This window comes from Anguilla rostrata, chromosome 5 (genome assembly GCF_018555375.3).
Source record: "Anguilla rostrata isolate EN2019 chromosome 5, ASM1855537v3, whole genome shotgun sequence".
NCBI lineage: Eukaryota > Metazoa > Chordata > Actinopteri > Anguilliformes > Anguillidae > Anguilla > Anguilla rostrata.
This window is the reverse complement of record NC_057937.1, coordinates 51,520,782-51,536,883: the sequence shown is the minus strand read 5'-3', so window position 1 is coordinate 51,536,883 and position 16,102 is coordinate 51,520,782. Positions and strand designations below refer to the sequence as shown.

Here is a 16,102-nt window from a genome sequence, read left to right as displayed (position 1 = left end):
ACTACCATGGATCTTACGTCAATGTGAACGTGCACTTGAGGATTCGGAAGTATCGTAGTTCGCTGGAGGAGTTAAAGTATTATGGGAAAATTTAACTATCGCCTGCAGTCCCAGAATTATTTTAGAAACTACACCGTTGAAAGATTTTTTAAAGTTTGATTATTCAGTTTTTTTCCATTACAGTCAGTATAATTTAATCAATACAGAAAATATAGTGATTTAGACGAACATATAACTATTACACAGGAGGCTACAATGGGGCGCTAAATAAAAGGTGAGGGATACTTTTAAATGATAGGCTACTCTAACTATAGCTTGTAGTCTACCAACCGTTAAACTGTGTTCCATGTAAAGGTTTAGTCAAAATTCATCCAGATTAAAAACTGGTACGATGTGGTTGAGTTAGTAGCATTTAACGATAAATTACTACGACATGTTAACTACTGTTTTAAACGTACAATACAATATTCCAAGACTACAGGAACGAAATCACTATAGCCTAGGTTACACAGTGTATCCTCAAGATCAATTGTTGCAAACTGATGCAATTGTTTGAATGTGAATATTATTGGTTTTAACAGGCGTGTCCAATGACATTTTGAGCTGGGATATTATCTGCTAAGAATGAGAAAAATATTTGCCAAATAATTTGTGTCAATGCGATTATTTACGTTTAATTTAATTGATTTATTTTATTAGTGTTTTACGGTTTAATGGTTGGACAGCTGGTTGCCAATTGGCAAAACATTTGAATGGTGCGTGGCTTGTTTTGGAGCACATGGAATGCTGCAGAGCGCGCGCTTGTCCGATTTGTAGCCAATATTATTGCAGATTGTCACGTCTAGGCGGCGACATAGAGTCCATCTTCTGCGCAAAAAAAAAAAAAAAACATTTCACCTTTTTCCTTTTACCCAAAATGCTCGAGTACGTTTGAGTGAGTATGGAGCGCTTTAGCTGTCATGTAATAACACGATAATAGGATCAGGAAAGAGGGTGAAGGGACATTCTGACGGGATACACAAGTATACAGTTGGAAACATGGCTGTAAAAGAAGAAGGAGAGGTTTTGCACTGTAAATTCAAGCATCACGATGGTGTTGGCAATGCAAACAGCACAGAAAGCTTCAGGAACGGCTACGTGAAGAGCTGCGTCACCCCTTTAAAACAAGACCACCAAGGGGGGTTTTTATTCACTGTCTGTAGGTTTTGCAATGCTGATTTATTAGGTTCAAAACGACTTCGGGCTTCGGTCCTATACATAGGTGCATTCGCAGTTTGTGCAGTTTCGTTACTAATTTCTAGGAGCTTGCAAAGTGGACATTTCTTCTTGGATCTGCGGACTTTTCTGCTGGGGCTTTCACAATCTGTCAGTCCCCTCTTCAGTATAGGCTGTGCGTTTTTCTTTTTAACAATTTACCTGAGGAGAAAAAAGCGGGAAAGCCATAGGACCTGGTTCGTGTCGCTGCCTGCATCATGCTATTTGGGGGATTTCTTGGTTTCGGTGTTTTTGCAGCTGGGAGAGTATCCCCACCACATGCAGATGGTGGGCAGATTACTCTTTGTGTTGGGTTGTGTCGGTTTGCTGACACTGGTCCCAACTTTGAAACTGAAACACAGTGTCCTAATCTTGATTTTCGCCAGCCTGGTGTGGCTGGTATCCTTCACCAGCCTGGGATGTCTGCCTGTGTACATGAGACCCATCTCGGCTTGCCTGGCGGGGGTATCTGGCTCTCTCCTGGCGCTTTGTTTCGACAATTATCACCAACCTAGGGAAACATCGCACCGGATCCCAAACGAGGAGAAAGTGCCTGTCATCCGACCTCGGAGAAGGTCCAGTTGTGTTTCTTTGGGAGAAACGTCAACCAGTTACTATGGCAGTGGTAAAGTCCCACGGAGACCGTCCCTGCCATGCATTTCCAGAGAACAGGTATGTTTACAAGCGAAGACTACTCTGTTGAACGGCCAACAGTTGTCATCCAGAATTAATGCTGTGATAATGTGCAAATACAATTGTGCTCTGGCTAAGCACAAAATCTACATTAGTCCTTTTGGAATGCATTTTCTATGACATGTTTCAGACTTTAGAGCAAAAATAGCAAGCGTGGTTAGTTTACTCGAGTGTTAGCCTACAGAATGTATAATTCATGAACTGAAACATTCTAAAGTCTACCCGTAGTTTATACTTTAAATGTTTACTTAAAATCTCACTGAAATTAAGTTTTATTTGCAAATATATTTAATCTACTTTGCAAGTCGCATATGTAGGCTACAATGGTTCAAGAAAAGTTGCATCTAGTTACACAACAGGTAGGCCAAACTGTCGAAGTTGTTCAGGATATGAAGTGGTACCAGAACATTTGAATAGGCCTTAATTTCAATGTGACATTTGATCGTACCACAAGAGTTAATCTGGCAGTCGAAAGTACGTGATCTGCATATTTTCCTATTGCGATTTAATGTAGGCTTTAAAAAAGAGCCTTATTTTGAATAGTAATTGAACTTCCGTTATATGATCAAGATGTGCATTTCGGAAATTAAAATAAGTATTCAAGAAAAAATAGGGAAATAACGTATGTTGACCCGAAGCATCATTTTCCCCTTTGTCTTCGAAAAACAACAATGGCAGTGCTTCACTGCAACTGGGTTCTCTGCTGTTTTAATTGATGAGTACAAGTGAAAGCGAGAAGTTGAAAATTGCATAAAGCTCTGGATTAATAGCATTCAATTTCCAGAATAATTCTACAGATACTGCTATTAAAATACACTAATCTGTAACGGGTTTATCAGGAGAAATTTGGTTTAGTACGCCAACTGTTTTTAGTACGCCTCACTTCATCATATTTTAAACGAAACAAAAAAACCCATTTGCCATTGTACAATTTTGTGGAGAATTAAATTCAAGTTATCTCCATCCTGTTCAGCAAAAAATCGCAACATTGTCTTGTGGAGAAGTTATGTGAAGATGGTTAACAGTACCCAGTTGGCCACACTATTTTTAATTTTTTTAATCGTTCAGTAGTTATTTTTTAGAACCATTTTTTAAAAATCTTTTTTTTTTCGTCTGAACCTTTTAAAATTAAATGTAGGCCTATTCATACACGTGGAAAGAGGCAACTTCATGTGGTGGTAATACTGACTTTTCCTGTGTTTCCCCAGTGCTGTGAAATGAGCAGTATTGAATTTTACAGCTTTTTAAATGTTATTATAACGATTCCAGTTTTTTTTTACTGTAATCACTATAAATGTCTTCTTGGGCAGTCATCTTGACAAGATCAGCGGATGAAACGCAGCTATCCTGCAGTTCAGTGCTCCTCTCGTGATCCGCATTTGTTTTGAGAACCATGGGTGTAAATATTTGCAGTAGGCCTCCTGACGAATTCCGAGCCTGCTTCTTACAAATGTTGTTTAAAATGTAGACTCTTCAGGCTTAGGAGTTTCACCCGCACAATTTATTGTTTGTTTTAAAAAGAAAATAACATTTTAAGTTGAAAGACACTGAATACTATCAGTGAAAGACACTGAAAAGGTATTTCTCTATAAAGAATAACCGGGATGAGCTTTCTGTTATTAGAAATGTATTGGAACCATAAAATCAAAATGTACTGATAAATCTTAATGGCTGAAATGGATCTTGAGTAAATAATGATCAGTCTGTATTTTTTAAACTGCCAAAAGACGAGTGATGAGTAAATTAATTTGAAATGTAAGATTTTTTTTTTTGCTTGTTTTAGAAAATTTAATAAAGATTGGCAGAATTTCCATTATAATTAAGCCTATAAATTATTGAGATTAATTTTTTTTAAAGCAATTCAGTGTGAATGATAATAACAACAATAATAATAATAATTATTATTATTATTATTACTTCATTGGCAAATCAGGTGCATCTGATACCTGCTGGGTGGCTCATCCTGTTAAGTTAAAGCATTGTTCTTGTGTATGGTTGGGCCCCAAGGCCTGGGATCAAATCCTGACCATGCCATTACCAACTGTGGCTAGTAGGCCTGTGGGCCGACAATTGGTGCTAGAGGTCCGCATCCTGACCCGGACCTGACAGGGCCTGAAAGTATGCTGTGATCAGGCTGGACATCGGCCCTATTTTTAGCTCTGTGACCATCGGGTCAGGTCGGGTACGGGCCTGCTGCCAGCCCAGAAGTTTGCAAACAGTAGCGTAACAACCTGAGGTGGAAAATCCAGGTTCAGAAAGAAGTAGTCCTCCCAGTATTTTGTTCCAATCACCTGGATTTACTAATTGGCACAATTCCTCAGCCAGGAGGTAGAACTAATTAGTGAAATCAGCTGGATGAGTTCATGAGTGGAAGAAACACATGGCAGGACTTTTACAGGACCCCTGGACTTTCTGCCTCTGGTAGCAACACTTCTGCCAGCTCTTGGCGATGATTGACAACAGTCATACAAATCTTCCACTTTATGGTAACTCTGGCTGCTAATGCTAGATAACTAACGAAGTTAGCGAATTTAGCAAAATATAGCAGTCGTCGCTAGCCGGAATTTGTGGTGGCAGCCATTACACTGGACTGGACAGTGACACCCCTTTTTTGAGCCCCTGTCTACACAGTTTTATTGACAGGTGATTGCATTTTCAGTTTGAATTTCGGTAAGGTTTTTCTGTGACCATACAAAAATGATAATGCAAACGAAAGCAATACTGTTAGATTTAATTTGTCATCCTTGTGCCACAAAAACATGAAAATGGAACAATAAATGGCCAATTGGATTATCATTTCTTTTTTCTCATGGATAATGCGGTTACAAGAGGAAACTGCTATTTCAAATGTGGTTTTTCATTTTCATTCAACTTATGACACGGATGTGAAATTGAAATTGAATATGAAATAAACTTAGCATTAAAATTTTGAAATTGTCAGGTGACGCACAAACATTAACTTGAAAGTGAAAACACAAAGTGGGCTTTTGCATTTCCATTTAAATTATGTCATGGTTTTTGTGCACATCGAATGAAAAAAAATGTAATTGCCAATTTGCAATTTCAATTTTGCCACGGTTTTGGCAATTTTTCCATGCTACTAGGCTTTTTTTTTTCACTGCATGCAGTAAGTTTTTTTTTTTTCTTTTTTTTTTTTTGTTCCAGAGTTTTAACTGGCTACAATACAAAGATGATATTCTCCGAAAGCAAATCAAATGTATTATCATAAAAAAGCTATCTAGAGCGTGGCATCTCATTTTCGAATTTTCATTCAGATGAAACACCTGTCCTTTGAATCTCACAATGCTACCACAGTTGTGTAAATATTATGATTTATAAACAACACAGATTTCAGACACTGAAGATGATTGGCTCAAAGAAACAGGTGTAATTATTTAGTTGTGATTCAAGTCTGTGTTTTCGCTTGTTGTTATCTTTAGAAAAACACCTCAAAATATCTGTGTTTATAGAAGGCAGTATATATTTTCCTTGTGTTTTGGCTCTCTCTTTCTGCGTAAAAAACATAAAATCCTACATTAACACAACCTCTGTATGGACAGATCATATGAGTATAACCCAAGTGATCAAAAGCTGAAAGTATTGAGAGAAAGAAACTGCTCATGATCCGAAGCATGCCACCTCCTCTGAACCATGACCCATGGTTGTGGTAGTGTTATGGTTTGGGCATGTACAGCTGCCACTGGAACTGGCTTACTTGCCTTTACTGATGTGATTGTTGATGGCAGTGGCAGGATGAATTCTGATGTGTACAGAATCATCAGCTCAGATCCAAGCAAATGGCTCAACTTATTGGACCACAAAACTCATTGAGCTGCAGGACAATGACCCCAAACAAGTAGCCAAATGATTTTTTCAGGGAGAGTGGAATGGTCTTGACTGATTAAGTCAACCGCCCTTCCTGAATCCAACATCCATTTCACTTGAAGACAGCACTGAAGGCAGAAAATCCCAAAACAAACACAGAAATGAGGATAGCATTAGTATAGGCCAGGCAGAGCATCACTAGGGAAGATACCCAGCGTCTGGTGATGTCTATGGGCCACAGATTCCAGGCAGTCATTGAATGCAAAGGATTTGCTACTAAGTACTAAATATGACAACTTTATTTAAGATTTTTATTTTGCCCAATTACTTTTGGTCCCCTAAAATGGGGAGACTATGTACCTTAAGTGGTGTAATTCCTACACCCAATTTGGTTGCAAATACCCATAAATTAATGCTGTCAGTCTACACTTTAAGCTCATATTCATTGTTTCATTTCAAGTCCAGTGCACTGGAGTACAGAGCCAAAACAACAAAAATTGTGTTGCTGTTCAAATCTTAAATTTGACGATCAATGTATTTTAACATGACAGGCCTATTCAGCCATTAAAGGCCCATTTGATTCATTGCTACTCATTATTAAAAAGGCAGGAAGGCTTTCATTTTTTATGAATGACTTAAGGTACAAAATATTTTGCGGTAAATATCACCCAATCGCTTGTGCACACACTGTGTATGTGGGCCTGTTTTTTAGAGTGAAGACTAGCATGACGAAGCAGGTAGCACTTCCGAGAGAAATCCTTCCTCTTTGGTTTAGCCTGTGGCCAATCACAGTTGGCACCGGCATCCTCAGGATTTGAATCCAGACCATAGGGCATGTGAGTCCACCGAGTGACTGCCTTTGTTGGATATGCCAACTCCAGAGCCTGTTTTACCACCGTTGTGTTGGTGGCCAATGACATCAGACGCTGCGGCCAATGACAGCAGACGCTGCGGCCTGGGAATCGATCCCGCAGAGGGAGGTCACCGCCTGCGGTCTAACCCTGTTGACTTAACGAGAGGGGACAGACACGCAAACGTTGCCCAAACCCTCTGATCCGCTCTAGTTCAAGGCCTGTGTTTAAATGTTTGGTCGCAACCTGCCCATGTGACCACAAGCATATGCCATGTTCAGCTCCTCAGATGTCACTCAAGCAGCTGTAAAGACCTCGCTCTCCTCATAATGATGCACCATACGTTACTGTCTTTAACCCAGACCTTTTCTAAAACAAATCTTGAGATCATCTTTGAGTGTCATCATATAGTTTTTCAAACAATTTTTATTCTAATTTATTTATTTTTTTGACTGCCTAATTGTATCTACGTGCCTGTATCAACGTTGTTCTGTCTTCTGTCAATTTGGCTAAAAGTGCCACAAATCAACATCAATTTAGATAATCCTCAATATGGGTAATTGTTTGCATCAGGTTATAATATTGATACATTTTCAATGTCATGAATTTTTTTTTCATTAATTCTAATTTTCATTAATCAACCAAAACCTCCCTTTCCCATGAATCCTTATTTTGCGTGTGTGTGTGTGTCTGTGTGTGCACGTGCGTGTGCCTGTGCGTGTGCCTGTGCCTGTACATGTGTGTGTGTAGAGGGGGGTGGTTGTGGAGGGAACAAGTAATATTCTTATAATATTTTGTTGAGGAAGATGTATGAATTACCGCCACATTACCACATACGTAATATTTTACCACATAGTACGCACATAGTAATTAAAACTATCTTAATATCAGCAAGGCGGAAATACAGGTTTTGTTCATTGGTGAGCAAAGGCATATTTCAGTCAAATAAAGTACAGGTACACAACAGGCAGTGGTGTGCAGATGTGTTTTTTTTAGGGTGTTATTTTGCAGCTGAAATGCCACTGTGCTGGAGTGATGAGTCCCGATTGGTCACGGTTCTTTCAGAGCGGGAGTGATCGTAGTGACGCTCACGGAGGGACGATAAAGATCTGCGATCGGAGCGTGTCTGGGCCCCTCGGCAAGCGTGCTGTCTCTCCTTCACGTGCACGTGCGAGGGTGTGCGTGTGTGCTCCTGGCTTTTCCCTGTTTGTAGAGCACAGCCTGCAGCCGGGGCCTCTGTGTTGCACCCGTGACTCACAATATTCTCAGCGTACGGTACGACTGCACCAAGCTGGCTGCAGGCTCTTTCTTTTTTTTGGTTGCAGGAGCTTTTGGCTGCGGCACGATCGGGTTGTAGTGGGGTTAGTGGCTTGTTTACAGTGAGCTGGCCGTTTGAAATATTTATGGACTTTATGCAATGGAATCTTTATAATAATAAAACAAAAAAAGAAAAACAAAACAAAGCAAACTGACCTTTGGCATTCAGCGAGTGTGTAAATCTTGGAATGGGGAACTTTGTTGCTTGTAAATGCCATTTTAGAAAAGCGTCGTCATCTCTTTCCTCCATTGCCCCCCCCACACACACACACACAAATCACGCTGTGTTGATAGTAATGTACAACGATGGGGGGGGGAGGCGAGGCAGCGCAGTTGTGGGAGTGGATTGACTGTGTTGGAAATGAGCGGTGGCTGACAGCATGCCGGAGGGCGTTGTTTGTGGACGCTCGCAGGTCAGAGGGCGCAGGGGCCGTGCGACTCTTAGCAACTGCTGGCTAATGCTCTCCTGCACGTCAGTGGGGCTCTGATGTCACGGGTCTGCGCCACATGCTTCTGAGTTTTTCCCCCTTCGATTGGGTGGCTATTTACAGTTTAACGGTCCAATGAGCTTGCCTCAGTGTGCCACACAAAGAGAGAGCGAGAGACACAGAGACTCGGTGCAGTAAACACTGTGCTGTTTGGGAGGCCCTCAGCATTAAGATTAAATTCTGCTTTGTTTTGACCATGAGACTACAACCTTAGCTGCTTAGCTGTTTATATAAGATATGATTATTACCAATTAAATGCATAGTAAGCATCTGATTGTTTTGAAATGTATTGAGCACGTGGAGTATCAATATGCTTATCGCTTTGCTAACACCTGTGTAATTTCAGAAGTTGGTACACTTCTGAAATTATACAAAATTAAAGTCGGCACAGGTGTATTGATTTTTGGATAATAATTTAATATATTATGACACAAGTTTGATTCACTGTTGACTGTTGCGTAAACACTACAGTACTACAGGTCACTTCATTAGTCAGAGAGGCAATGGGCCAGGGTAGATGAGGCTATTTATGGATGTTGAAAAACATGTTTGAAAAGCACATGGTGGAACTGACATGCCCGTGTGTATCAGGAGAATAATACCTTGTTGTGTTGGATGTTTGTCGATGTGCTATCGCTTGCTTTTCTAGTGTTTTCAAGGCTAAAAATTTCAAACCTGGCAACACCTGACATCCAAGCACACATTCCAGGTCCTGGGGACAGTCCATGAGTGATTACTTTTTCTCGGGATTGACTTGCACCATATTTGTCATGATTAGAATAAAAGCGTGCCAGAGGCAAGCTGCTGTTATGTTAAGCCATGCATTTTCACTTCTTAGACTCTATAAAATAAATTAGGAAAAGCACTCCGTGAGAATGGATTTCTTTTAAATTGAGCTTCTCGAGGATCTCCTAATGTGTAATGAAGCCATTGGTGAAGTTTGTTTGATTCGGTCACCAGACTTCTTAAGTTGCCCTTGGAAGCAGCACTGTTTGTTGTTATTGTGTGTTCTCTTGTTCAGTTCATCCTGAAAATTGTCGGCCGTCATTTGAACAGAAGGATCATTATTTATTGATAATGGCGGGGGATGCCCTGCTGGCTAAAGCCCCTCCCTGGACAAGCAGTTTTATACCTCTGCACTGAAAGCTATTTTTTTTTTTTTTATCTTGGAGATCCCTTAGTCAGCCATTGTATGACTAACCTGACTGACATACGCTAGGCTACTTCTAAAGGCAAGGCAAGACCAGTTTAAACAGATTAGACTGGCCCTTATGTTTTATGCACTAGGCCTCAGATTGAAATTTGTAGTTGGGTAACAAGCAAGGTACCAATCGCTCGACTAATGTTTGCCTGATCCAAAATGTGTATTAACTAGCCACAGTTCAGCCACAGACAAACCATTGGTAGCTAGCCCTGTCAATAGATACATTTAGTAATTTTCTATCACTCGTTGGTCTGAAATTAGTTAAACCTTATGCTCCAAATTTTAACAAAATGGCTAGTTGTTAAACATAGGCTACATGTTTTACAGTAATAGCTAACTTTTAAAAAATAGCATCTCGAGAAAACTACTGACCAATGTAGTATAGCAATGTAACTATATAGTATATGGTACTATTTAAATCTCATAAGTGAGCTGAGTAGCCTTTATTTATATGGGGAAAATTGTAGGTGTGTGTTCTTCTTAAGTGGTCCTCCATAGTTCTAAATGTAACCAAGCCTGCTTTTTCTGTTTGCTGCCCCAGGTTGGAGAAGAAACTCACTTTTGTGTGTATACTACACTTGTGAAGATGGCACTTATTTATTTGCACAAAAGTAAAAGTATTCAGATACAAAATCCAGGTGAACTGTAGAATAAACTCAAATATGTTTTGAAACTAAAATTACCCTTGGCCTTTCAGTGAAAATAAACAGAAACATTACAGAGCTTTGGTGAGTAAGTAGGAGTGTAGCAGGACCCAGTCTCGCTCTCTCGCACCCTCTTTCCCTCTTTCCCTCTCTCCTTCCGTCTCTCCATGCTGGCGGTGAGGGCTTTAATCGCAGGTGTTTGTCATTCCCACACCTGACTGATGCCGCTGACAGACGGATAAGTGCAGGTATGGGTCGCATTTCCACAGTAATGGCTGCTCAGTCTGTGTGCTTCACTCAACACCCGAATAGCGGCTCTTGTCAAAATACCGGCTCTTCCCAGCCCTGCTGAAACCAACTGAGCTGCCCTTTCATCACTTACAGAAAGATTCAATGTTCAAATTAACAATAATAAGCATTAGTGATAGGCTGCATGTGGCCTCTGCCTGTGCGAGGGCAGTGACTAGGGAGCCATTGTTTTATCCTGATTATGTTGTTTAGCCTTTGTTTTCCCCCCCAAAATAAGCCTTTCTGTGTATAGAGCACACATTCAAGCGTTCAATAACCACCCCTTTACTTTTTAGTATCAGCAGAAAAGGCACTGGCACTGACTGACACACATACAGTCAACATGCAGACGGCAGACAATGACAAAGGGACACTGAAGACTACAGACAGACACGCAGTGGGTGCTTGAATGTACTGCATTTTTTTGTGAGGATGCTTGTTTTCTGTGGCAGTTGTTCTGTACGTGTAGACTTCCTGAGAGAGGAAGAAATTGAGCACATAATGTTATTGTATACTTGAGTCGGATGAAACCCTGTAATTCACAGAATGCACAATGTAACCCTAACCCCAGACAGCAGACCTGAAAGTGACTGTCCTTTCTCCTCAGAATGTTGGGAATTCACTTTTTTTCTTTTTAGCACTTATTGTGTTGATGTGGTGGAAAACGCATTTTAAAGCATGGCCTACATTATGAAAAGCACCACTGTGAATCCTTTGTGCTTTGAGGAGGAGTGGTTTAGGGTTGAAAACCCCTCAGTAATTAGTACAGCTCATGCAAATGACCTAAAAATTGTACTTCATCTTATGATATAATCAGATATGTAAAGATATGCTTTATGTCGTATAATATTTGTTTTAAGCTTGGAATTCATTGGAGGAAACCCTATTCCCCGTACTTCTAAACACAAAGGTTAATGGTTCTGTGTTTGTCTCCCCAAAGTTAAACTTACGGAAAGAATATGAGAAATTTGGAAACATTTTACATTTAAATCATTCCCCCCCCCAATATTCACCGCCTCTTTAGTCACAATAAATTCTTTATTATTTATTTTTGGGAAAAAGTTGTTTTAGGTCATGTGGAAAGCCGGTACTTTCAGATCTACAAAGCCTGATTTTTATCCATGACTGATCATAGCTTTTCAGGAAGTGTGAGACAGCCTTAATAATAATTCGGTGATAAATTGAGAGATATCCTTCAGCTAGAATGCTGTCTCAAAGAAAATAAATACTGGGCCCCTGGATGGAAACACAGGAGAGCAATTGTTGACCAAAAAGAAAAATATACAAGCATGGATATTTTTAATGACTCTGTAATGGCTTCCTCTCATCTGTTTCATTTTCCCATGTAGAATGTTGGAGAATAATGTGGGAAATGTGGTGAAAATCGTTCCAGGAATAAGCACCAGCATTAAATACGTCTTCCTTTTAGATAAGCCCCTGTCCTGGCACAGTCCATGGCTGGTAGGACTGCAACACAAAATACAGAAATACAAAACACATCATGTCAGCGTATCGTGTTTAAAAAAAAAAAGAAATAAATATATATATATATATATATATATATATATATATATATTTAAAGCTGTGTTTGAGTTCTTGTGAGTGAAGCCTTCAGATCTGTGGTGGTGATGTTCCACAGTACCCCTGGTGAATCGGGTTGAGATTACCCTGCTCTGACAGGGCTGTTTCTACAACCGCACGCTATGCATTATGAATCGATGGGGTAACGGCGAGACTAACGTTTTATAATTCATGGGGCGGAGCTGAGAGGACTCGTGTTTCAGCTCTGTGGAAAGTGTAAGTGTAAAAGTCCGTGTGGAACGCTCCCTTGATTCATATCAGTCTTGTGCGCATTCCACAGGGAAAGCCACGATTGTATAGAAAGCGATTTGTTATGCTAACCTGCGTAGAGCAGTTCTGTACCTTAGGATTGAGAATGTAATGTAGACCACTGTATACTTGTGCTACATGTTTTGTAACCTTCTTCGTTTATGCACACACATGCACACGCACGCACACACATTTTGAAGAAAAGCATGCTCATGTGCACAGTCTTGCAGTGAGATCAACCAGTAGCAGTGGTGGCCGTATATATATTTTTTCGATATATCTACAAACTTAATGGTTAATCCAAGCCGAAGAGCCATGTGCTATTTTACACGCTCACACCAGGATCCTCCTGACGCCTTACGGTTCTGCCGGGCCGGACAGCAGGCTGATGCTTCGCAGCTGTAACAGGTTAAAGTCGCAGTCAAATTGCTCAGAAGACGGAGAGCTAATGTGAGGCCCGGAGGCGGACGGTATGCAGGGTGAGGAGCCGGGGTGAGGAGCCAGGCCTCCAGCAGGCTTCCTTCAGGGGCCGTGCTCCAGACTGCTGCTTTTCATGGCGTATGTGACATTTCACATGATATTGTTCCTCTCCTTTAAAGCCTCTTTAAGCCGCCTGCTTCCATTGACAGACGCGTTACGAGGAAGTTCTTAATGCATTGTATTTACGCCATTTAGACATGTTGACATTTACCGTATTTCAGAATAGAATTTTCCAGTAACCTCAGCTGTATGATTTCGAGATGGTTTTATGTTCACCAAGCAAATTTCTTTAAAGGGTGACAACGTCATGGTTATCACCACTCATATTGGCATTATTGTGTTGGCTCAGGCCTGGGTCAAATACGTATTTAAACAATTTTATAATACCTTTTTGACATGTATTTTTAAATACAGTCAGTGCTGCTTGAATGATATTTTTTGGCAAATATGTTTTAAAATGCACTGAAATACATCATTGACATTTTAACCTAATAACCTGCATAGCATTTTGTTTCAAGGATGTAATTGAAAATACTGGTATAACTGCTACATATTTATACGGACTAGCCACTATGATGTTTAAATCATATTTAAACTGTTTATTTTTAGATTTTCTGTCTAAATTGGGATTTACTTCACCTTCTCTGTATGAGACTACTAAATTCTGTGTTCTCCCTCTTTATTGGAGATGGTGACGGTTAACTGCCGTTTTGAATGACCTTGGTGTCGTGCTGGTTTAATCTCCTCTGCGTTTGGTAAAAACGGTCAGATGTGACCAGCTAGCTGCCTGAGCTGCAGGCTGGGCTGGAGTGCAGCAGCTTTCAGCCGAATGCTCCTGCTGAAAAGCCGTGTAGAGTGATATAACATTGACGTCACTCGCTGACGTGCATAACTGTGACAGGGAGAAAAAAAGGCCAAGATTTGCTTAATACCCTGTAGAATTTAGAGGCTTCCATTAGCTGTGAGAGGAGAGAGGCTCCAACATAAATGTACTTTTCTGAAATAAATAAAATAAAAAATTGTTTTATGCCAATAATAAATCTTCCTATCTGTGAATAGCTAAAAACGGTCATATTTCATGACAATTGCAGTAAGCATGACTGTTTTTCCTTTTACAAACTGAGCCGGCTCAACACCTACATCCAATTCATTGCACTCGGATGAAATAAATTGCTATGTTTGTGAAAACTTATTTATTTTCCTCCCTCCCATTTCAGTCATATTTTTTTTATATTTGCATTGACTAGACAAACCAATTCAATAGGACATGTTTAGTCATCCCTAAAAAATCAGCGTTCAGGACAGTGATAAAATTGTGTTCATTATGCAGTATTACATTAAATTGGCCATACTGTTTGTCATTTAAAGAAACTTGTATTTAACAGACGATACATTCAATATCAAATCTAATCTGGGAATTAAGTGTTGTGTGTGTGACTACGTGTACGTATATGCAGTACATCTCATAAAACTGTCAGTGCAGTACGGTAGTTGGCTTTGTTATTAGTAATTTATTTCATAATCAGAAGCAAATGTTTTTTACTACATGTAGGGGTTGTCTTGTGGAAATAAGGTCATTGCTTTGAGGACATTTAAAAAAAAAAAAAAAAATCTATTCATTCTAATAGCAATTTGTGAGATTTTACTGTGCTCTTTAAATCACCTTGGACATTGGCATCCTCAAAACATTGTAAATACATATATAATAATCAAATAGCAGATAGATTATTTTTAATATAGTGGTACATTTATGAAATGGGAAGGCCTTATTTTTATAGGGCAAAATTATTGGACAAGGAGAACACCCAATTGGTTGGTGCCAAGTGTGAAATACAAGTTTTTAACTTGTCCCACCGAGGCTGTTATCTTTCTTCATTTTTCCCCTCATCCGTTTTTTGTGATTGAACTCAACATGCGTAATTATGGCCGATGAATCATTTGGGGATTGGCCAGGTCACAATCGCACCTTTACCATTCCCTCAACCTATTACAGAGGGATTCTGTGCTCAGTCTCACTTTCCACTATATACCTTTTGCATTCTTAAAATATCAACATTTTGAATATGCCTTTTTGATCTTATGCAAGCCAGCTGTACTTACATCCTTTAAAAAGGCCCAAAGTCTTTCTTGATTTGCTAACAAATGAAAGCGTTCTGAAATTGGTGAGATTCATTTTAATGTGTGCTGTTCGAGCTTTGCCTGCTTTAGCAAAATTGGGCTTTCTGATAAGGTTTACATGGACTACACAAGTTCTTAGTTTGACATCTTATTTCACTTTTGAAGATTTACATTCATTCACTGGTGGCACAAAAGGCTTCAGCCATTTCTTGACCTGGGACACAAGATGAACCTTGAACCACAAATTATTATCTGCCTTCCTGCAATGTACACAGTGGGGTGAAATATCAGGTCATTTTGTAGCTATATTTAGGCTTTTTTGTCCAAATTTGGTGATACACACAACTCTGATTTCAAAACTCACATGGCGTGTCAGTTCTGGAATATATGAGGATCACGCTGGAATGAACGGTACGCTAGGGTACAAATTCGGACACTGTTTGCTATGATTTTCTTGGCACATTGAGTCCATGTTTGCAGCTTAGCAGATCGATGTACAAGGATTATTATTTAAGTGTCAACAAGCCGCTGCTGACACAACTGCGCGGAGGCTGGACCATGTGGGCCTTAGAGGTGCTGGCGTCGCTGTGCTCAGGAGGAGCTGTCTGTTCCTCCCGTATGGAACTGGAACTGGCTGTGATATAGAGAAATGTGTCATTATCACACACAGCAATATATGGGCGAATATGTGTACAGTATGTAGATTTGCTTTTAAAAAAATAAAAAAAAAACATTTCTGTGGCCTATATTTATCATTATATTTTCTACAAAATCCACATATTTATAATAGGCCTGTATGGCAGCATATTACATTTACATTAGGGCATGTATTTCAAATCTTAACCAAAAAATAAAGTTTCCCCCTTTCTGTCAAGTTGTGGCAATTTATACATACATATATATATATATATATATATATATATATATATATATATGTGTGTGTGTGTGAACACCATGATAAATATATTTAGATAGATTTAGTAAAAATGTAACACGTGAAGACTTCTCTTTGTGAGCTCAGAGGCAGTGCAGAGGGATGGGGGGCTGAGGGACGGGGGGGGAGGGGGGGCTGTTCCTGCGGTCTGCTCTCGCCTGGCTGCACACTGAGAC

The 16,102-nt window shown here is 39.8% G+C and overlaps 1 protein-coding gene across 4 annotated transcripts in view; it reads left to right on the top strand.

The window, feature by feature from the left end:
* The first annotated feature begins 55 nt into the window (after positions 1-55).
* Positions 56-16,102, top strand: part of LOC135255607 (cGMP-inhibited 3',5'-cyclic phosphodiesterase 3B-like) — a 45,306-nt gene continuing 29,259 nt past the window's right edge. For 2 of the 4 annotated variants that reach the window (XM_064337022.1, XM_064337019.1), the window contains exon 1: positions 876-1,926. In XM_064337022.1, coding sequence (XP_064193092.1) covers positions 1,039-1,926 — 888 coding nt within the window. In that variant the 5' untranslated portion in view covers positions 876-1,038. Of the gene's footprint in view, positions 275-875; positions 1,927-16,102 lie in introns of those variants that run through there. The other 2 variants (XM_064337024.1, XM_064337023.1) reach the window with 2 other exon arrangements.